This window comes from Fusarium oxysporum, chromosome 4 (genome assembly GCF_000149955.1).
Source record: "Fusarium oxysporum f. sp. lycopersici 4287 chromosome 4, whole genome shotgun sequence".
Classification (NCBI taxonomy): domain Eukaryota; kingdom Fungi; phylum Ascomycota; class Sordariomycetes; order Hypocreales; family Nectriaceae; genus Fusarium; species Fusarium oxysporum.
In genome coordinates this window covers 4,099,257-4,120,356 of record NC_030989.1, presented here as the reverse complement: position 1 = coordinate 4,120,356, position 21,100 = coordinate 4,099,257, and the positions used below count along the sequence as shown (strand labels likewise).

Here is a 21,100-nt window from a genome sequence, read left to right as displayed (position 1 = left end):
GTCGCGGCTAGTATCGCCTCGGCCCATCCAGGACATGATATTGCTCACGAAGCCGCTGAACGTCGCGAGTTTCTCAGCTCTGTGAAGCGATCCTCACTCGCCCACTGCGCTCCCAAGCTTCGAGCTCGTGGTGTTGAAGCTCGCAACATCGCCCGTCGTTCGGCCCAGGTTAACAAGGCTCGCCAGAAGCGAAGCTTGAAGAAGCGCGATGCTGATACCGCCTTGAACACCTCTCACAACAAGACTGATCAAGGTTTCAGCCCTTGCACTGCCCCTTCGGTCCTGTTTGCCAGCATCAACTCTTGTGTTTTGACTCCTGAAGTTACTCAGGGTCCTTACTGTAAGGAACTCCAGTTTTTTGTTTTAGGGACTTTTAGCTAACATAATACAGACGTGGCCGGCGAATACGTTCGTGAGAACATCATTGAAGATCAAGAGGGTCTCAACATTGTCCTCGATTACCAGGTCATCGACGTCGAAACCTGCGATCCTGTCCCCAACGTTTACCTCGAGATGTGGCACTGCAACTCCACTGGCGTGTACTCTGGTGTCGTTGCCAACGGCAATGGCGATAGCTCTGATGAGGCCAACATTGACAAGACTTGGCTTCGAGGCATCCAGAAGACCGACTCTGATGGTGTTGCTCAGTTCGAGTCTATCTTCCCTGGTCACTACACCAGCCGTGCTACTCACATCCACGTCATGGTTCATGCCAACGCGACTCTCCTTGCCAACCAAACTCTCGGCCGAGACAACTACGCCAGCCACGTTGGACAAGCCTTCTTCGACCAAGACCTCATCTCCCAAGTCGAGACCCTCGAGCCTTATGCTTCCAACACCCAGGAACTCACTCTCAACGAAGACGATGGTATTCTGAGCGAAGAGACCAAGACCGATGGTGTCGATCCCTTCATGGAGTACACTCTTCTCGGCGACAGCATCAGCGACGGTCTTTTCGCTTGGCTCGCCTTTGGCATCAACTCCACCCAGTCCAGCTCTGTCTCTCCTGCTGTCTACTACTACAAGGAGGGAGGTGTTGCCAACGAGAACTCCGGTGGCGGTATGGGCGGATCTCCTCCTTCTGGCGCTGCTCCTGGAGGTACACCTCCGGCCAAGATTGACGAGTAAGACAATCCTACGGTGAAGTAAATCCGGGATATGACCGGATCTACGGGTGTGGATACTGCTAGAATACCATGTAACCGGTCTACCCGGTTTTGCCGACGACGCTGGAAGTTAGGAGATGTTGTGATGAGTCTGGGCATGCGATTTGCGATTTGTTGGAGAAGTGCCTGCTTGGTCTGGAACTAAGTTCATTGTTTATATAAGATTTTGCATAACTGTTTATAGCTTCACTATAGAAAGAAAACGTTCTTGTTGATCAAGCTTCACGCCACTTATACCACCAGATGAATGGATGATGCGAATGGGCATAGTTATAATGCCATATAGCAATAGTAAATTGACGCCTAGTTGATCTGCGATCGAGAAATAGCTAAACATCTAGATCCAGAAGGCCAAGACAAGACCACTAAGAATACTCAGTATCCACGTAGCTGCCTCTGACTTCTTAAACTGAGCTTTCTTGTATCCAAATCCCAGATCAAACACCAAATGTCGAATACCATTGATAAAATGGTACGTAAACGGAAACCCCAGCAATCCAAACTTGATTGCGGCCTTGGCAGCGAAAGGTAATGCGCCAAAAGCCGATACCAAAGCAGCAGAGTCAAACCCCATTCCAAGATAAGGAGCTACAGCATGGGCGCATAGAGTCAGGTAAGCTGTACCACCTACAGCAAGGCCTGTTATCCGAGTCCATGCTGATGCACTGAACCAGACTTGTCCGACCTTGTAGATCGTGAGGTTTGGGGTGACAGGGCGGTTGAGACGTTGTTTGACGAGAATGTCATGGCCTTCTTTTTGGTTCATATGAACAATCGTTGGATGATCTCTGGAATTAGATTAGAAAAGGCAATTGAGAGCTGAAAATGGAAGCTCACCTGGTTTGCTGGGACAACAGACGGATGAAGGCCAATCTTGAAACGTTCTGGTTGAAGACAACCCCCGGTCGCCCAGCGCCTATTGAGAAGCTTCAGTATGGCCACTGCAATAACATTGATAAATTTGAATGCTTTACCTCGCATGGTGCCAAGACCAATCCGTTGTACGCTCATGGTGATTAACCAGTGATCAGGAATGACAATCCCAGGGTGCTTTTGGACGAGTCGATCATGTATTCAATGAAAGACTAATAAACAAGATCTGATCTTTCAAAACACAAGTCTCTATTGTATGCACACGTGATTCTCGCTTTTCGCGTCTTCGACTTCTTCCGACCTCAGCCTGCCGAGAACATCGGTGTTTGTTGTGCGACCAACCGGATGTAAGAAGCCGAATGAAGGACACCGACCATACCGGACATTTGCTCAGGTCATTGTCAAAGAAAGAAATATTCAGGCTATTTGAGACAGCCACGATTAAATTCCAGACCGCTCGTGCTTTTGATAATAAACCAATTGGCGTAGATGGTCAATGCAGTCCACAGACTGCAAGCATCCAGGGATCCAGGCCTATACATCATGTAAAGCTAGAGCTTAATCCTAAGGAGTCAGAGAGTTTATATAGCTTAAGAGTACTTTAGATTAAGCTTAGTAGACTCTTTATTTACTTTATTCTCGCTGTCTATAGTAAGAGTCTTAAATCTTTCTAATATTATAAGCTATTCTCAACAGCACTCCTTTTAGTAAAAGGACATATATCGGATTTAATTGCATAAAACAAATTAATTAAAACAAATAATATTTATCTGATATCCATTTCTCGGCTTTCCCTTCTTGGTCAATGGCTGAGCCAAGCTGGTAGTGGCGATGTGCTTCCTAGGAACTCAAACACCAAAAAAAAAAAAAAAAAGAAATCGACAACGGCATGATTCGAACATGCGCTCCCGAAGGAAATTGATTACCAGGGTCTTTAAAACCGCTTCGAGTCAATCGCGTTAACCACTCCGCCACGTTGCCAAGAGTTATTAGATGTTTCTCACGATCAAAATTTGGTTTAATAACCCTGTTCTTGCAGTTTTCGCAACACTAGGAACGGCAGGCCAAGAACACCCAATAGCTCATTCTAGTGTCATCCGTCTTCAGAAAACAGCATGTTTCATCAACACAATAAAATTTCTTGGGAGTTTCAAGTCAATGAAAGCATCGCCCAGCTCGCTGTTGTTTTATCGGTCCAGCCGTTGGCCCAACTTACACTCGATATAAGGCTGAAGATAAGGTTATTAGTCATGCACCATGATTCACGATCCAGGAAGGAGCACCTTCTATTTTTCGCACCTCAATTAAACGGTAACTTTTTCCTGACTAATTGCCATGTGACGAACATAACTTCATAAAGATTGGTAGAGATTACCCTTCGCAATTAAAATCGAGACGCCCGACTTGTTTCATGGTTTTCAGCTGATCCCCAAATCGTGCTGGTTTGTATGCAATGAACAGGGATGGATCCATGCTTGAGAAGGGCTGACTAGGTCATTTTATCGCTCGCGATCCCACAAGAAGCTTAAATACTTGCTCATATCCTCAGTCAGTAGTCGAAGTGGCGGTCAATTCATTTAAGCTTATTTTCCCATTGATACAGTGACGTTAAGATGCGTGCCGTTCCGTCAACACTTATCAGCCTAGGCCTAGCAGCCTTGGCAGCTGCCTCCGACGAAGATGTCGTTTCATTCCCCGCCATCGGTGAAGTCGACATCGTGTTTCCTCGGGAAGATACATACGCCGCCGAAGCGCCATTTCCCGTCATCTTTGGCCTTCAAAACGCCCCAGTCTTGACAACCTTTAGCGGCACACTCAACTGGGAACTTAACTGTGCATACACCCTCTTCGGCATCGGTCGACTGTACCTAGACTTTCTACCAGACTCAGAACCATATTACTTTCTCAACACGAGCAAAGCCATCGCTGACGCTGACGAGGGAGACCAATTTCAGTACTGGCGTGGCGAAGAAGATTCTTGTATCCTCAAGTGGGATTTGCGATGGACCACTGTCTGCGAGCCACGCAAAGACGGCAGCCTTCTCTTGAAGAACAATCAGTTCGAACGATCTGGGAACGTAACTTTTACTCTTCGCCCTGGGGCAAAGACGGCACGCAAGGCTATCGCCGAGTACGACGGCTGCGCTATTGGGGGCACTGCGGTGAAGGTTGAACGCAATCACACAGTTGGCTGTCCCATTCTTGCCGAAGACGCCTCACCAAAACCCAAGCCTTGTGGTTTGGATGTTAAAAAGGCCCGCAGTAGTCTTGCAGAGGCTGTTGTGAAGCCTACCACGAGCTTGACCGCGATACCCAGCAAAACGACCGATGCAGGTGTGGGTGCAACAGGTACTGGGACAGATGGTGTGTCAGTGCCATCTAGCACTGGAGAGGCCTCTGGTCAAAGCAACAGGGGTGGAAATGATGATAATGGTGCACAAGTATTGGGTAGTAGCAAAGGTGGGCTCTTGACTTTGTTTACTGCTTTGGCTACTAGTATCCTTCTTGAGCTAGTTATGTAGATTTAGTAGCATGGGCCCGCGGATAGAGTAGTTGAATCAGTTGCCCCATCCCAGCCTCAGCCTCGAGATCTGAATGCCAACAAACAAAGCATGGCTGCATGAGATTTCACCGCCATCGTCACAAGTCATTTTAGGACTTGGCCAGTACACCTTTCTGTTGATAAAGGAAACCACCTTTCCATATGTTATTTCACAGTAGTCTAGGACATGGTAGATGATACCATCCAGAAAAGCCTATACTTGACTTTGTGCTGGCAAACAGCTTCATCCTGACTTGAGCTACTGAGTCTCAAGCACCCCTGAACAGGTTTAAAAGCATATACACTAAATACAGATGGCCTAGTTACTCTCTCAGAATTACTGTTTCTGTTGATGGATACTGCTTTTTAGCTTTCTAGGATGGAGCCGCGGACACGGCATGCACGGTTATCCAAGCCGGCCGAGGGCCGAGACCAATAATTCAAGTCTTTAAGGGTAAAATTACTGTCTAATGGCTGTAAGAATAGCGCCTTGACTTATTAATTCAAAGGGACAGTATTCATTTCAACGTTATCTGAAACTGGGTGTATATAATCTTACGACTACCTCACTTGAACCATAGGGAAGCCTCACACTACCTTCTTCCGACACCACTTAAGGTATTCTCGGTTATTTCAATACAAAATTCCCAATCCCCGATATATCTCTGTTCTTATCATTACAACATGTCCTCAGTAAAATATACCACTCCTCCCGGCTTCACCCAAACCCTCTCTGACGCCGTCCACTACTCCCAAGCCGTAGATCTCGGCAACGGCCACTTCAAAATCTCAGGCCAAGGCGGCTGGAATTCCAGAGGGGAAATATCCCCCGACATCAATAAAGAAACTGAACAGACAATTCAAAACGTCGATGATGTTCTCAAAGCAGCTGGTCTTCGTGGATGGGAAGACGTCTACTACGTACGCAGCTATCATACCGATATTGACGCCACACTATCTCCTCTAGCTGAGGCTCTTAAGAAGCGAATTCCTAACAATCGGCCTGGAGGTGTTGTGTTGGGTGTTGCGAAGTTAGCCCTGCCGGGTATGAGGCTGGAAATTGAGGTCGATGCTAAGAGTTCGAATTCAAGGGGGCCATCAGCGAAGATCTAACCTCGATCAGCCCTACCGAATGATTTGGACCATTGGATAACTACATCAATACATTCCAAGAGCTCTTCTAGGAAATCGAACAGTCATATTCATATCATTATATCCTTCCATAAGTCGCTAAATTAACCAAAGTTATCATTCATAACCTATTATCTCTCCAAACATCCTCGAATCGACACTTCCTGCATTTCACTGTACAGCTCAAATTCCCTCTTGACCTGACATCCAAGACTCTTCTCGAAAGAGCCCTGATCCGCTTCTGCGACATGACTCAACCCGCCATCTTCTCCTAGGTTTGAATGAAAGATTCCAGCGGCACTGACAGGCAAGAAATCCTCATATGTAATCGGCTCAGTCTTAACGGCCCCAGAGCTGACAAGACTGTCGATGCTCGCATCAGAGTCTTTTGGTAGCTTAGAAACAGGGCTGTATGTAAAGTATGCAAGATTCTCTTTTCGAATGATTTCCAAGTCATCAGGGAACTTCTGGAAAACCTCTGCAAGAATTTGCTCCTTCGAACCAGACTTGGCATCAGACGTGAGCTCGGCCACAGACCCTCGCCACTCGTTGATAAGATCATCGTATAGACGTCTTCCCTTGGGCGTCAAAGCCATTCCTCGCTGTTCAATCTCTCCAAATCTCGCCTTGTGACTTCCTCCAGTTTCTTCTCCTTCTGAAAAAGCAATCGCTTCATCAAGGGCTAAGAAACTTGTCTGGCGAAGGAGAATAGGACAGAGTCTTGGTGGAGGTCCTTCTATGGCGTCTTTGGCTTGGAGGCCATATCGAAGCATTTCAACTTGTGCTGTTTCGATATCGAGGACCCGGGGCGTGAGATGGTTGATGTGAGGTCCTTTGAAACAGACGACGTCTGCGATCAAGGGATGTGCTTCTCGAAGAGCTTTGTATGTTTTCATGTCAACTGTTGATGTTTTGTGCCATCGAAATGTTTCGAGGGCTTCTTTTATGAATTCTTCTGAAACATCTTTTGAGAAATACTTTTGTGACTCGAATATTTCGATCAATTCCACACATCGATCTGTAAAGATGTTGCGTTTTCGCAAGATATCGGCAGCCTGTGTCCGGAGTGTCTCGTCCTCGATGAGCTCAAGCCGCAATAAAGATGTGAATACCCGAAAAGGGTTGTAAGCCAGAGCTTCTTGTGTGAGAGGTCGAAAGCACGTTGCGTGAACTGGGAGATTGGCGACAGTAAGGTCGTAGTAGCCAACAGGATGCATGCCCATTACAGCAAATAATCGCCGCATCATGGCTAGTTCTTCTGGCGTTCCAAGTCTGATAGCTCCATGGCGTTCAACTTCGATACGGGGTTCGATGGGCTGATGTTTTTGGTGGTTGATATCGGATACAAGCTTGAGGAGTGTGCCGTATTGAGGAACTTCACGTCGATACATACTCGACAGGGCAGAGGCAAACATGGCCCTGATAGCATCTGGATTGACTGGGTCTGTGATTGTCATTGCGGCTGCGGTATACGGTATGTTGTTGCTGTAGGTGAGGGACTATTTGCGCGGTAAGGAGCAATATTGCAAATTCAGATGCATTAGTAGGCTTATCATGTCTAGAGCATAATTCAGATAAGCCTGAATACTATCATTTATATCTAATATTTCGGGCAACGAGACACGAATGCCGATGTTATCAGGTATCTCCTGGGCGCCCTTTTGCTTGTAGTCATTCTCCACTGACAAGCCCCCAACGAATTAGATTACATGCTTCGTTGATAAAGCGGAGATGGCGCATACGATAAGGCGGGCCGAAATACGGTCATGGGATTCGGATGCGATAAAGAGGAAACAGAACCCGAGCGTTGGCTCGTCTCGACCTGTTATGTGCCGGCTCCGGTTATCGGCGCGATTGATACTTTCCGAGTCACTGACTTGCCTGTGTTTTTTGGCTGGATAGTGGAGATAAGGATGCTGATAAGAAGTCCAAAGTTACATTCTCACAGATACTAAATATGTTGGGGATGCATCGGAAGATAACCGAGCTAAAGGGCAGTCACTATATTGATAGACAATCTCATGCGCGACACCAGAAGAGTCACAACAACACCAAGTACTCAGCAGAGCCTACAGCCATTGGTAATGTAACAAAAGGTATCATTATGGCTATCTCATATCAACTTCTCTATGCAGCTCCCCCTACAGCTCAAATCCCAGGTTGACGTGAATAGCCTTGGACTGAGTATACGCATCCAGCGCATACTGTCCCAATTCACGCCCAATTCCAGAAGATTTGTACCCACCAAAAGGAATACCAAAGTGTGAATCGCCAGATGAGTTGATCCAGACCATGCCAGCCTGAAGTTTGCGAGCGACCTTATGTGCCCTTGAGATCTTCTCTGTGAATAGAGCGGCTGCAAGACCGTAGGATGTATCATTGGCTTTGGCGATAGCTTCCTCGTCTGTTGAGAACTTGGCGATGGATACGACTGGGCCAAAGATCTCCTCTTTCATAATCTTCATATCCTCAGTGGTCTGTGATGCGAGTTAGAATACTTTCACTATTGTTGAAGCGAGAACTTACGTCTGCAAAGACTGTGGGCTGGAGGTAGTAACCCTTGTCACCGTGCTTGCTTCCACCGTAAAGCAGTCTAGCACCAGACTTACGCCCCTCCTCAATATATGAGATGACTCGATCGAATTGGGTCTTGGAGACCTGAGGACCTTGGACTGTTGCCTCTTCGAAGGGAGAGCCGAGCTTGTCATTCTCCTTTGTGACCGCGACGAACTTCTCGAGGAACTTGTCGTAGATGTCCTCGTGCACGTAGATTCTCGAGGTGGATGTACAAACCTGAGATATACTGTCAGTATCCATATCGCCGTTCAATAGGTTATGAAGCTCACCTCTCCCTTGTTATCCATGATGCCGAAGTGGCACCACTTAACAGCCTGCTCCAGCTCTGCATCCGCAAAGACAATTGAAGGACTCTTACCACCACACTCAAGCGTGATGTTCTTCAGGTTATTCGCAGCATCCTTCATGATAGCCCTACCAGTATTGGTGCTGCCTGTAAACGCAACCTTGTCAATGTCCATGTGTCCAGCGATAGCCTTTCCAGTCTGGGGACCGAGACCCGGTAGGACATTGACAACACCAGCAGGGAGACCAGCTTCCTTGACAAGGTTACCGAAGTATAAAGCGGACAGAGGTGTCTGCTCGGCGGGCTTGAGGATGACGGTGTTGCCGCATGCCAGGGCTGGCGCGACCTTCCAAGCGAGCATCATGAAAGGGAAGTTCCACGGGATAATCTGTCCGCAGACACCAAGAGGCTCCTGGAGTACGTATGCGAGCTTAGCGGGAGATGTCTCAATTGTCTTGCCGCTGATCTTGTCGGCGGCACCAGCGTAGTAACGGAAGACATTGTACGACTCGTCGAGATCGCCAGCGAGACAAGCGCTGAAAGGCTAGCGATAGTGTCAGCGATGCAATTGGACTAAGGAGCATTGATACGTACCTTGCCATTGTCAAAGGCGTCAATAGCAGCGATGAGCTCGCGATCGCGATCAATGAGATCAGCAAGCTTGTAGAGGAATGCGCCACGGTCTACAGCAGCGAGCTCTGACCATTCACCCTCGAAAGCTTTGCGCGCAGCTTGGACGGCCTTGTCGACGTCTTCTTTTGAAGCTCCCTTGAGCTTGATGACTTCTTCCTCGGTGCTGGGACGTGTGAGTTCCCGTTCAATCGGAGAGTTGAGGGCTGCTGGGAGCTTACACTGGGTTTGTCACTGTGAACTCGTCGCCTGAAGCAGCGACATACTCGTTGTTGATGAAGAGACCTGTTGGTTGGTCGTACTTCTTGCCGTTGGGCAATGTGATTGAAGTAGTTGATGCCATTGTGAGATATGTAAGAGACGCAACGTGCAGGGAAGACAGAGATGAGAGAAGTCTGAATGTATGTAATGACGAAGGATGGGGTATGATCTTTTATAATGAGTGCGACGCATCAAGTGACGGCGGCTGTCTTCGGAGCGTACACCCAATAAATTACCACCAGCTAAGACACCATCGCGTCCATGTTTGCGGGGTTCACTCAATCATGACAATTCCGCTGCACATTCAGCTGATAACACTTCAATTGGCCCCAAACCTTTCCTCATACAGTCTCTCATCATGTCCCAGTTCAAGTCAGGAAAGTATTGAGGCCAGAATGAGGGGGGACACTAACGATATCTCTAACCCCACGATGCGGGGGGACGTGGGCTATTCTCCTTTGGGTAACTTTTTGGGCCTCTGGCAACCCACAGACAGGTCTTATCTCATACTGCATCTGGGATGTTTCTGGGCAATTCTGCGGGGAAAGGGAGATACAGCTATTAAGAGTGAGGGAGTCAGACTGGAATAGGAATGTTGGGTGACCACTCGGTCGTTGTGGCATGACGAGGTGGTCGAGGTGAAACTTTCATGATAGGTTCTGTGATCATGATGGCCATGCGCCAAGATCTTGGGTGGTGATATTGTGTGTCGTGTTGTGTAGTACATAAGGGCAACTGTGCCTCTGATACGAGCATCAAACACAGCGACTGTCCAAATATCTGTACCTCTCAGTCACAAATCCTCAGTACCTGTAAGCCTCCAACTTCACTATCAGTCTTATTTCGGTTCCTCACACAAATAGACCTTCATCATGTCTCATCTGACCTACTACAACTACGAGGGTGTCGGCAAGACCAACAACAAAGAATACTCCTACTCACAAGCTGTCCGCGTCGGCAACACCATCAAATGCTCCGGCCAAGGCGGATGGGACAGCGAAGGCAACATTGACAAAGAAGATCTCAAGGGTCAAATTGACCTTGCGTTCAAGAACGTTGAGAAGAACCTCAAAGACGCTGGTGCAAGGGGTTGGGCAGATGTTCACTCCGTCAGAAGCTATCACATTTCCCTCTCGGGCTCTTTTGACCTCATGGTAGAGCAGTTTCGGAAGTGGATGCCTGATCATCAGCCAACTTGGACTTGTGTGGGTGTTACGGAGTTGGGTATTCCTGGCATGATCGTCGAGATCGAGGTGGAGGCCAATATCCAGCAGTAATTGTGTAGCAGAATTTATTAAGCATCTTTCTTCTCCACCATGTCTCACATTGCTCTTGGTTTTGTCTCACTTACTTGAGTACTCTACAGCACCAAAAGGCCGGCTGAATAGTTATTCCTGGACCATATCTCACCTCTTTCTTGCGACCGTGAGACTCATTTCACGATTACCTCATCCCAAGTCACTTGACACCATGCCAGAAGTTCCTTGGCCCAAGACTCGTAGAGTCCAAGATGCCAATGGATGGGGCAATCACGATGTCCTGGAACACGATCAAACCCTGTTCCCTCTGGACGACGAGACGCGCGCTCTTTATGAACGCGCCACCACTGGCCAGTCATCACTGAGCGATGCTGGCCGGCAAAAGCTCTCCCAATTGCCATCTCAGGGAGCACAAGACTCCAACTATCGAAAACAATGCGGCTTAACCCGATCTGAACTCATCGCCAAGGCTGTTCAGGATCCCGGATCGCTCTCATACTTCGAAGCATCCCTGATAATCACCCCAGCCATGGACCCTGGTCTAAGTCTACAGAGACATAGAGCGAGCAAGAGTGAATTGTATCTTTTGGATACTGTGTTAGAGGCTGTTTTGACAAAAGAAGAAATTGCTGCTCGTCAAATCAGCTTGGATATGAAGGGCTTCTGGGATCAACAAAGCGGAAATGCCAAAGAAACGCGCAGGGATAACGATAGACAGATTATCGAAGAGGCTATGACTGTTCAATGGCAGGAATACATTATGGGTTTGAGTGATCATAAGTTGGCATCTTGTGGCTTTGTGATCTTTCACTCAAAAGATCTTGACTGGCCGGTATTCAAGGAGCAGATGGGAACTGCCATACGGCATGGCCTCAATTTCATGCCCAAAGTCAAGACAGCGATCAAAGACAGGCTCGCAATACATGAAACCAGGTATGATGATTCGAAATCTCTGCAGAGCCGCTTCACCGCCATGCAAGATGGAAGAGCTATCCCTAAAGGCTTGCAATCAAACGCATTCCTCTATGTTGATGACAAGACACTTCAATCTCGACACTCGGTCAGGCCTTTCGTTTGGCTATGGGAAAGTGAGAATCAAACTGAGCTATTCGACAAGATTAGGCCGCTAAAGATAGATATCAGGCACATAGCACCGGTACTGATTGGACAGTTGACGCAACGGGATATGTCATCGACAAGGGCCGTACATGGCCATGGAGAAACACATCAGACTTGGAGCAACTTCACGCTGAAGCTGGTCCTTCACGAAACTCGGACGGTGAACGAGATAGAATATGGCCTCCAACTCCACGACAGTTTCAGATCCAGTCTTCGGGTTCCTTTGATAATGAGCTAAGGATTGAATGTGTAGCGACATGTTAGAAATGTTTATTATATGAGTTAGATATCCAAATAGTTAGTGAGACTGTATCAAGCGCAATCAAGTAACAAAGCTTTCAAGAACTACGGGAACTCTTTTATCTTTCCTAAAGTATCTGTAACTCGTGTTTCGATTTCAAAGTCATAGAATTTGAAAGATCTACTTCTGGGAAAGGGAGTTCAAGCTATAGTACCAGTGCCAGATCGATAATAATTTTCACTCACTATTTTCTCATAAATAGAGCATGGCCTGGGAAACGGGAGGCATGCAAGAACAATAAACGCTTTCCTTGATGCATTGACTGGCCGAGAAGTTGAGAGGATTAGGACGGAGCTCAGCCAGCTCGAATTGAGTTTCACTCATGGAAAGGATTTAGTATCGGCTTTCCGAGAATCCATTAATATTCTTATAAGGCCTTGCGGCCAATTAGGGTTACAAGACATCCTGGCAAGCGTCTGGTGTTGCAGAAGCACGGCATCAAGTCGGACCAGAAATGACTCACCGCCAACTTAGTTCTAAAAGAAGCACTGAATCATCTCAAGAACAGTGACCCTTTACCAGACCACTTTGTCTCGCAAAATGACTTCAGCATATAGTCAAGAGCAACTGTCACAGTTCCTCGAGCATATCAATCTTCCTAAAGCGCTGCGAGAAGACATTCAGCCTTCGTTGATGCTCTTGAAAGCCTTGCACACTCACTCACTCGCTACATTCCCATATGAAAACCTATCTCTGCACTATAATGCGACTCATAGCATCGACCTCGATCCTCAACATCTTTTTCGAAAGATGGTGACGGATAAACGTGGCCGTGGCGGTTTCTGTATGGAAATTGCCATCTTGTACAACCATATTCTTCGGGCTATTGGATTCGATGCATATACTGCTGGGGTACGAACTCGGGGGAGACTTGAGGGCGTCCCGACTGGAGACTATCCAGGCTGGTAAGTAAGCCACTATATCTCAGTTAATGGGGTGAGATGAACGAGCCAAAGCCGCGTATTAAACGGACCCCCGTCAGTATCTTGAACCCTAAGAGCAGGAAACACTGCAGAAATAACCTCATTTTCTTTTTGGACACCTAAGCATTTTGACAACATGGACCAAGAGCTAACCAGACACTAAGGAACCATATCGTGAATATCATCACTTTCCCGGATGACAGCAAATACCATTCTGACGTAGCATTCGGAGGTGACGGCGCCACGATGCCAATGCCACTCATCGACGACTTAGTACACGAGAACCTTGGAACCCAGCAAATCCGACTCAAGAGAGATTGGATACCTCATCAAGTCCACAAGACAAAAGAGACCAAACTCTGGATCTATCAGTATCGGAACGGTCAAGACAAGGAGTGGAACTCTTTCTACTCGTTTCCAGGTATCGAGTTCTTTGCTTTGGACTGGGGCGTCGTCAACTGGTGGATCAACACTCACGCGGATAGCCATCAGTTACGCAATGTGTTGACTATCAAGTTTCTGCTTCGACCTGTGGAGAGTGAGGCAAGCTTCGAAGGGGAGATGGAGATTTATGGAAAGAGAATGCTTGTGAATGGGGTTGTTAAAGAGAATCTGGGCGGAAAGACACAGATCATCACCACTTGCAATACAGAAGGGGAGCGTGTAGAAGCTCTTGAGAAGTATTTCCAGATATCTCTCACCAATGAAGAAAAGGAGGATATTCACGGCTATGTGTCAGAGCTCAGAGGCACTATGCCATAAATAAGACAAAAAGATTCCGTCAGGTCCAAATATAAATACCATCAAGTCTTCAGAAAGTCCCACAGAGCACCTTCACCTCTCATTTCAACCAACTCACTCCCATCATCTCCAACAGCCATACTCCACAACTCTTGCCCATGTCTCATCAAAAGCTCATAACCACCCTGCGGACTCGGTCGAAGCGTAAAGTACTCGTGCGACTGATGCTTATCGACTCTCGCGATGAACTTCTTCCTCTCATTGTGGCCGATGATAGTCCCAGAAACACAGTTTCGGAAGCCCAGCCATCTATCTCGTTCGATACACTCCCAGTGAAAGCCTCCTCTCGGGTTGAAGCCCTCACAGAGTCGGAGGTCGCCGTTGACGATGGTGATGACTTTGCCTGAGTCGCGATGGCGAATGATGAAGATGGCTCCGGGGTAGGGAACGGATTCGGTGTAATCTCTGCAGTGTTCGGTTGTCGTTGTGTGTGTAGGCGTACCTTGGCTATCGACAGTGGAAGCCATGGACATGGTATCAATGAGATCCATTTCTTTACTCATTCTGACTATATTTTACTGCCGATAGTTGTAATTGAGTTGCAGTGTTGAGATGGTGAGATTCAATGCACCTCCACGTAATGCGTCAGGCAGACGCGGGAGGACAGCCAACCACTGAGATTGTTGCATCTCGACAGCTTTTCATGCCCTTTCAGCCGCTTCAACACCCGACAGGGAAACGCTGGGACAAGCAGTCCTATATAACGGCAAACAAAGATTAGCAAATTACAGGCAGTGGCAATATATATGTATAACACATTTACTAAAACAGGTTTCCAGGACAAAGAACTTTCAAGTTTACCTTGTTTGTTTGTTTGTTTGTTTGTTTGTTTGTATATTTTTCGTCTGGGTGGCTGTAACGAAGCCAGATCTCCTACTGGAGCAAAAGACGTGCTGAGCTAGCTAGGTACAGGGAAACCCCGCTTCCTTCACCATCCAGCATACCAATGGCACAAAAGGTGCTGTATTTCTCAAGCCCGTCACCCGTCAGCGGGTTCGGGGGCAATCTACTGTCGAGCTTTTTCCACCGACCAGAATTCTCTCACGCATCACTACATCTGCTGACGCAGTCCACAATCTCCAGTAACCAAGTTGTAGCTCGTAGTCGACTGTCGTGGCGGCAGGGAAAAACCTTGGGAAGGAATCAGAGGCCGGCGGTGCGGCTTGCCTTCAAAGGGGAAAAACCCATCGCAATCGGCGTCGTTGATCGGGAGGATGTCGCTACCGATGCCACGGGCACCGTCCTCCGATATCTAAGGCGTTCTGGTTCTGAGGTGCCGCCATTAGATCCGACAAAGGTGTTGTCAGAGAAGGTGAACTCTCCAAAATTCCTTCTCTGAAAACTGCTGTTAGGGAGCCGATGGCGTCCCCGCAGTATTGTGTGGCCGAGTAGCCCGTAGAAAATCCCGCTCCTAACAGTGCACTAACAGTGCGTGCCAAGAAAGAATTTTTACAGGGGAGAGTTGACTTTCAAGTTTACCCCTGGTAACCGAGCAATGCTGTAGGGTAACTCGCCAGACTTGCCCCAGACGGAGATGATCGACGTTCTGCTCGGCAGCTAGCGACCGATAGCCGCCTGCGACTTGACTTATAAGTCATACAGATATGAATTATCGACGTAAACAATATCTATCTATTCATCTTGCGCTGCTGTGTTTGACTCCGTATCTTACGGAACGAGTCCATGGCATGTCCTCACCAATGGCCATTCCCTCAACTGCCTGACTCGCGCAGACAAAGCCCAACACCAAACCCAATGCCAGTAACCAACTGCGCTGTTAGACAAACCGAGACACCAAAGTCCTAACAAACTCAAATCATCAATATCAGAGCAAGAATAGGGTGAGACGAAGACCCTGCATCAGTACAACCAACCCAGCCACGACAGCCTCTCGCGAAACACATACCCTGGACAGTTCACAGTCACAAGGTTAAGCAATCAGTCATTTCTTCGCAACCATAAACGCCCAAGACACAAAAATTAACTTGCGCCAAGCCTCGCGTGACCTCAATCACAAACACCATTTCAAGCGCCCGCGTCGCATGGCAACGCATTCACAAACCCCCCCCCCCCCCCTCCCCTGTCATTATCGTGTCATTCTGATTTCTCGGGCTTCACAACAAAACCGTTATGCTATAAGTTACCCTCCCGTCGCATCCGAAAAAGAGGGCGCCACAGTAGCACTCGTAACACGTTCTAGACCAACGGAGCAAAGCCTATGAAGCCAAGAACTGTGGCTCAGGGCACGAGGACACGCAACCGCATGGATTCAAAAGGTCTAGAACGTCGCTGTGCTGATCTTGGGTATTCCCGAGGAGTTTCCCACGCTCTTGAGAACCAAATTGTCCAATAGGACTGCACGGCTGTGCGAGGGCTTCTTGTGCCACTGCGCTTCGCTATTGGTTCTACGACAAGGCGCAACGGAGAAGGGCGATTGAGAGACCCCGAAGGGGAGAATGGCATAGTGCATGCTGGGGTATCGTATAGAAGGACATGTTCTCGAATTAGCCAGGAACGCTCGGAGTCCGGTAGGAGCGGAAAAGGGCTTAATTGAAGCAACGTTGTATGAATGCCGGGAGATCGATAACGGTCTTTTCCGGAGGCGTAGTATCGACTGACCAGAACAACAACAGTTTTAGTCAAGGGCCAGACAAGAATAGCAGCATGGTTTAAAGACGCTGAGACTACAGTAAAAGCACCGATTCGAATGTCTTTGTTGACCTATCTTCTTGGACTCTGCCCTGAAAATCAATAAAGCCAAGCCCTGCCTGATCCGCATCGGCATGCCCGAGCTCCATCATGACCTGATAGGAGAGTCAAATGGAATAACTGATAAAATAACTGACCAAATGCCTGAGGGATTATCACGCGGAAACACTCGCTTACTCAAACATCGAGGTTTTCCGTGAGTACAGTACCCGGGATGCAATCTGATCGAAAGCAATCAGCTGCATAGTGCTCAGTTACAATGCATCAAGCACAGGCACCTACTGCCGCATCAAGGAACCCAAGTCACGGACGTTTTCTAGAGTCAGGCCGAAACAGATCAGTCATAGTGGCCGAGCTTCTGGCCTAGAACCTGAGCATGTAAAACAAAGGCCCAAATCTAGAGCCCCCCTCGTGTGATAAGCAAGACCGGACGGACCCTTTCAAAAGGACCCTTGATTTGTAAAAGGGGATTCACCGCTCCATAATTCTTCAGCCCTGGGATCACCGGGCCCGTGGCTTAAAAGTCCAGTTTGAGATCCGAGCTCTGCAAGATGGCGTATTCTGGAATACGATTCCAACGTCTCACTTGAGTGCCATGCAATTTCCCGCAGAACGCCGCCAAGACGATTTCTAGCCCGCATGGGACTGCAGTCCTGCAATGTAACACTGTCTTGCTCTTGTAAGCGCTTGCTGGGGTTTGATGGGAAAGAGAGCAAAAGCTTCGTCAGAACATCGTGGCTGTGACAGGTTTACTGCTTAGAATGGTTTGGATGGGTTGGCTTCGTAATTTAATGATATGCAAAACACATGTTGCTCAGCATGTCCAAGCGGGTCGATCATTCATCAAACTTCAGCTTCAGGGACCTTTTGGGGCCCACCCCAGTTCAAAACGCCAGTGAGAAAAAAGTTAAAAAAATAAGGGGACCCTGCCAAGCCAGAGTTCTAGACTCTGAGTCTAATAGTCTGACTCTCACTTTAAAATGGTGAGCGGTATTATTTCCTCTCTTTTGACGGAAATAGCAATTCAAGCGGAAAACAAAAAACATCAGTCAGCAATAACCTCAGACCAGTGCTAGAGACAGTTAGTGATTTTAGACATGACACGGCTTGCCAAGCAATTCGTGATCGTCTGACAAAGAAGACACTGATCCGTCGCATCCGTCGGGGACCTTAATTACAGCGCCATGCATTGGCTCCATGGGAGATAGAATGCCGCGGCATCGCAACGCAACGCCACGCATCGCATACATCGGATGCTATCGCATCAGATAAAACAGACACGCGTAAGGTCCTGTCCTACTGTAGTGTAGGCAAAATGAGCAACGGGGCAGAGGGGGAAGGGCGTGGGGTGTAAATTAAGAAAAGGGTCATCCATATCCCCGATTTAGAGTATCTCCGTCTCGATCCCCTTGCAGCGTTGATGAGGCTACATTTCCATTCCCCCATCTTAAATCCGCGAGATCGAGAATTGTCTTTGAATATGGATATGTGGATGTGGAAAAAATAAGCATCTCGATATCTGTGCAAAGAGAGGTAATTGGTCCCCAGGAGCAGCTCCGAACGGGAGACTCTCTGACTGTTTATAACGAAAACCGACGCCCATCGAAGGTTTGGTAGAGCATCTCGGCCGGTGGCGTCGCCATCTCGATGTGGCTCCATCACTTGATGAGGGCGGTTTTTTAGAGCGTGTTCCAGATCGATCTACAACAAAGGGCCTTGCCTAGCCCCCAGGAACATTTCCATCTAACTAAGCAACACGCCGAGAGTTTCCATTCGATGATATTGCGACCAGAGGGGGTGTTTGTTGTGTGTCGCGCCATGCCATGGGCAATTGGTAATGAATGGAATTGTGGGTGGCATGGCTATGGGCATTTGCTCAAAACCACCACTGAATGGCGGCCGTTTTGTGTCCGGACGATGTGGATGGCTCTATCTATCTCAAACTCTAGACTGACCCATCAATCCAGTTTAAAACGGTTTCTTCAAAGGGCTGAACGGAGCGACACCACTCGTATTAGCGATCGATCGCGATGACACAAGTGCAGTGTGTCTTTATCTACGACTCGACTCAACCAGTCTACTTAAAACACATCTCGATGATTAATTCCTCTGTAACGAAGATCAAACAGATTCTCATCCCCACACCTGAGCTGATAATCTTTCGATGAATCAATCAAGAACCCCCCTACCTTAGTCTAAAACCCCACATATCTTCCTTCTCATCGGGACCATCGAGAGGCAAAAAATAAAAAAAATGATAGACGATCGCGGGTTCTGATAAGCGTTCCCGCCCAAGCCCAGTCCCGGCAATCCGACGATCAATCAACTACTTCTCCAGTTTCACTCGCTGATCCGATGAGTAAGTCTGGTTCTGGGCATCGAGAGGGTTTCGATCACACGTGGGTGCTGCGTAACTGTCGACGTCAGTTTTGCGATAAGCGCTTCCTTGTGTCATGTTTCGAGGGATGAATTACGCGCGTGCTATGGAGATTGCATCATTCAAACGGCTATTGACAGTTCCATCAATCACCACATGTTCTCGATGTTCAGAACGGCTGGCTAGACGACGATAATTTACTGCAATCGGGAATAACTTAAACCCTGTCACAATTGTGCTTTTCAGGATCATAATGAGATGCAGGGTATTACCATCGCCAACGGGGTCATGCAGACAGCCTAGACAAGAACAAGGTCGACGGAGAAGCTCCGATGCTTGTGAAGGAAGCTCATGATGTCGATTGCATGCTACAGTACGATGCCGATGGCACTCGGTGACATGGGTGTTTTTGCCTGTCTTGAGTGCCGTGCCGGATGTGACTGACACGACTCGGCCGGGTGTGATAGCGTGAACGTGAATGGTGCTTGACACTCTGCTTCAAGGTCTTGGCAAAGCACGTTGCAACTTTGGGGACCAATCCAATGAAGCCGTAACGGACGACATCGAGATGCTTAGGGCCGTTGTAATGTGTCCATGCAATGTTGTGTCTTTCTTTTTCATGCTCAACAAAAAGACTTATCAGCAGAGTGACAGCTCCAGAGCCAGTCATCTGTCGTTATTCCCGTCCAGAACATTCAGATATCTCGTTAGAATGCTCTGGACTCAACCCACACCGGAGGTATAATCACAGAACCGAATCGACGAGATATCTCCATTGCAACGGAATCATCTCCGACTAGTGGGCTCTGGGTCATGGGACAGAAGGAACAGAATCAGACAGTAAAAAACCGAAGCTTCATGTCCTTCGATCCTGTTCTAATGGCCCGACCAAGCTTCTCGTCTCTGTGCCCTGAAGATCGGAAATTGGCTGTGTCATCAAAGGAGTGGGCGATGGCGCTAGGACGGTTTTGAAGGCTGACTCTAAACGCCGGAACGGAATGCCCTGCCAAGATCTCCGTTCGCTAACTCCGTTTACCGCTTACTGTGATATCTCCTTAACCGCTCTTTTCATCTCGCTGAGTTGCATGTTAACAACACAGCTTTACAAGGTCCCTCGTGAGTCACGGCAAGGGGCCCTGTAAAGAAACCAAAGGGCGGGAAGATGCACCTGAAATAGCAATTCATCCCAACACGATCCACAGACAAGAGACAGCAAAGAAGAAGCGGTCATAAACATCATGAAACTCTACAGCATTGTATTTTCTGCGGTGGGCTTTTTACTGTCAAGCCCAACACGCCAATTTACACATTTCAACAATGCTCTATTTCTGGGTACACTAAACGCTAGCTCAGAGCCCAATCCAACGGTTCAGGCTCATCAAGCAAGGACAGGGTTCTCGCTCTCGCTCTCCGTCAGAGTCAGCCCTCAAAAAGAATTAGGGGTCCATCTCTTCTGTACGGAGTATCATTCAAGCTCGCTCTCAAAATATTGGAGCCTGTAAGACCAGCGTTGCAGCCCTGAAAACTGAACGACCCGAATCCCCGGGTACGCGGTGTGCTGCGCTGTAGCATTCTGCTCATCTTCCTCCCTGTGGATATTGGATCACCCTGGTGCTTAGATCGTGGTGGTGTCCGTAGTCGCGGGCGGCTCTGTTGTTCTGTTCTGCTGGGCTGTCTGCGTTGCATCAGGATTAAGGCTTGTAAGTGACAGCCATCCAATAGCGCCTTTCCATACGAGAACAAAACTTTGCAAATTACAATTCTGTCACAATGGAAGTTTGGCGGGCGCCCAATAGCGACTCTTTCATGCGTTGAGAAACAATACCGATTGTTTATCTCAACTTATGCGTTGACCGTGGATGGAGAAACGAAACTCGCTCATCGGATCCCGCGATATGCGTGAAACCCGCCCTAGGATTCAAGACTCCATCCAAAGATCCGCCTTTCATATAATGTCGGTCGCACAACGAGGGTTAATTACTGCATCTACTGTAATGTACATGCCGCCCGACGCGAACGCCATTGTTTAAATGTGACAGATCCAATGCTTATTGTATCAATTGCGCGGCCTTTCGGCGCGGTTCAAGCGCCGCCATCCATTATCAATCACCATGGCATGCCGTACAAGCCGAAAAGCCCGTCACT

The 21,100-nt window shown here is 48.0% G+C and overlaps 11 protein-coding genes and 1 non-coding gene across 12 annotated transcripts; 6 read left to right on the top strand and 6 right to left on the bottom strand.

The window, feature by feature from the left end:
• Positions 1-34: 34 nt before the first annotated feature.
• Positions 35-1,302, top strand: FOXG_04308 (uncharacterized protein; the record flags this gene model as incomplete). The annotated part of the gene is made up of 3 exons (XM_018382292.1): positions 35-81; positions 195-340; positions 392-1,302. 3 exons carry the CDS (start codon positions 35-37, stop codon positions 1,126-1,128), a joined length of 930 nt encoding a protein of 309 aa, XP_018238979.1. The 3' UTR covers positions 1,129-1,302.
• Positions 1,303-1,414: 112 nt separating this feature from the next.
• FOXG_04307 (uncharacterized protein) lies at positions 1,415-2,237 on the bottom strand. The gene is made up of 3 exons (XM_018382291.1): positions 2,141-2,237; positions 2,004-2,082; positions 1,415-1,954 (listed from the first exon to the last, which is right to left on the bottom strand). The coding sequence occupies exons 1-3, from the start codon at positions 2,175-2,177 to the stop codon at positions 1,504-1,506; spliced, it is 567 nt and encodes a 188-aa protein (XP_018238978.1). The 5' UTR covers positions 2,178-2,237; the 3' UTR covers positions 1,415-1,503.
• A 681-nt stretch (positions 2,238-2,918) lies between these two features.
• Positions 2,919-3,020, bottom strand: FOXG_18794. Its single transcript has one exon. It is a non-coding gene; the product is annotated as a tRNA-Ser (tRNA).
• Positions 3,021-3,323: 303 nt separating this feature from the next.
• FOXG_04306 (uncharacterized protein) lies at positions 3,324-4,705 on the top strand. Its single transcript, XM_018382290.1, has 2 exons — positions 3,324-3,587; positions 3,643-4,705. The coding sequence occupies exon 2, from the start codon at positions 3,653-3,655 to the stop codon at positions 4,559-4,561; it is 909 nt and encodes a 302-aa protein (XP_018238977.1). The 5' UTR covers positions 3,324-3,587; positions 3,643-3,652; the 3' UTR covers positions 4,562-4,705.
• A 560-nt stretch (positions 4,706-5,265) lies between these two features.
• On the top strand, positions 5,266-5,694 carry FOXG_04305 (uncharacterized protein; the record flags this gene model as incomplete). The annotated part of the gene is made up of 1 exon (XM_018382289.1): positions 5,266-5,694. The coding sequence occupies one exon, from the start codon at positions 5,266-5,268 to the stop codon at positions 5,692-5,694; it is 429 nt and encodes a 142-aa protein (XP_018238976.1).
• Positions 5,583-7,323, bottom strand: FOXG_04304 (uncharacterized protein). Its single transcript, XM_018382288.1, has one exon. The coding sequence runs from the start codon at positions 7,167-7,169 to the stop codon at positions 5,844-5,846; it is 1,326 nt and encodes a 441-aa protein (XP_018238975.1). The 5' UTR covers positions 7,170-7,323; the 3' UTR covers positions 5,583-5,843.
• A 441-nt stretch (positions 7,324-7,764) lies between these two features.
• On the bottom strand, positions 7,765-9,825 carry FOXG_04303 (aldehyde dehydrogenase (NAD+)). Its single transcript, XM_018382287.1, has 5 exons — positions 9,427-9,825; positions 9,170-9,371; positions 8,559-9,119; positions 8,239-8,505; positions 7,765-8,189 (listed from the first exon to the last, which is right to left on the bottom strand). The coding sequence occupies exons 1-5, from the start codon at positions 9,546-9,548 to the stop codon at positions 7,854-7,856; spliced, it is 1,488 nt and encodes a 495-aa protein (XP_018238974.1). The 5' UTR covers positions 9,549-9,825; the 3' UTR covers positions 7,765-7,853.
• Positions 9,826-10,013: 188 nt separating this feature from the next.
• FOXG_04302 (uncharacterized protein) lies at positions 10,014-10,781 on the top strand. Its single transcript, XM_018382286.1, has 2 exons — positions 10,014-10,278; positions 10,330-10,781. Exon 2 carries the CDS (start codon positions 10,339-10,341, stop codon positions 10,741-10,743), a length of 405 nt encoding a protein of 134 aa, XP_018238973.1. The 5' UTR covers positions 10,014-10,278; positions 10,330-10,338; the 3' UTR covers positions 10,744-10,781.
• A 155-nt stretch (positions 10,782-10,936) lies between these two features.
• Positions 10,937-12,108, top strand: FOXG_18793 (uncharacterized protein; the record flags this gene model as incomplete). The annotated part of the gene is made up of 2 exons (XM_018398937.1): positions 10,937-11,813; positions 11,858-12,108. The coding sequence occupies 2 exons, from the start codon at positions 10,937-10,939 to the stop codon at positions 12,106-12,108; spliced, it is 1,128 nt and encodes a 375-aa protein (XP_018238972.1).
• A 500-nt stretch (positions 12,109-12,608) lies between these two features.
• Positions 12,609-14,682, top strand: FOXG_04301 (uncharacterized protein). Its single transcript, XM_018382285.1, has 2 exons — positions 12,609-13,050; positions 13,233-14,682. Exons 1-2 carry the CDS (start codon positions 12,686-12,688, stop codon positions 13,828-13,830), a joined length of 963 nt encoding a protein of 320 aa, XP_018238971.1. The 5' UTR covers positions 12,609-12,685; the 3' UTR covers positions 13,831-14,682.
• Positions 13,051-14,694, bottom strand: FOXG_04300 (uncharacterized protein). The gene is made up of 2 exons (XM_018382284.1): positions 14,671-14,694; positions 13,051-14,565 (listed from the first exon to the last, which is right to left on the bottom strand). The coding sequence occupies exon 2, from the start codon at positions 14,370-14,372 to the stop codon at positions 13,872-13,874; it is 501 nt and encodes a 166-aa protein (XP_018238970.1). The 5' UTR covers positions 14,373-14,565; positions 14,671-14,694; the 3' UTR covers positions 13,051-13,871.
• A 3,750-nt stretch (positions 14,695-18,444) lies between these two features.
• On the bottom strand, positions 18,445-19,645 carry FOXG_18792 (uncharacterized protein). The gene has a single exon (XM_018398936.1). It carries the CDS (start codon positions 19,623-19,625, stop codon positions 19,305-19,307), a length of 321 nt encoding a protein of 106 aa, XP_018238969.1. The 5' UTR covers positions 19,626-19,645; the 3' UTR covers positions 18,445-19,304.
• Between the last annotated feature and the right edge of the window lie 1,455 nt (positions 19,646-21,100).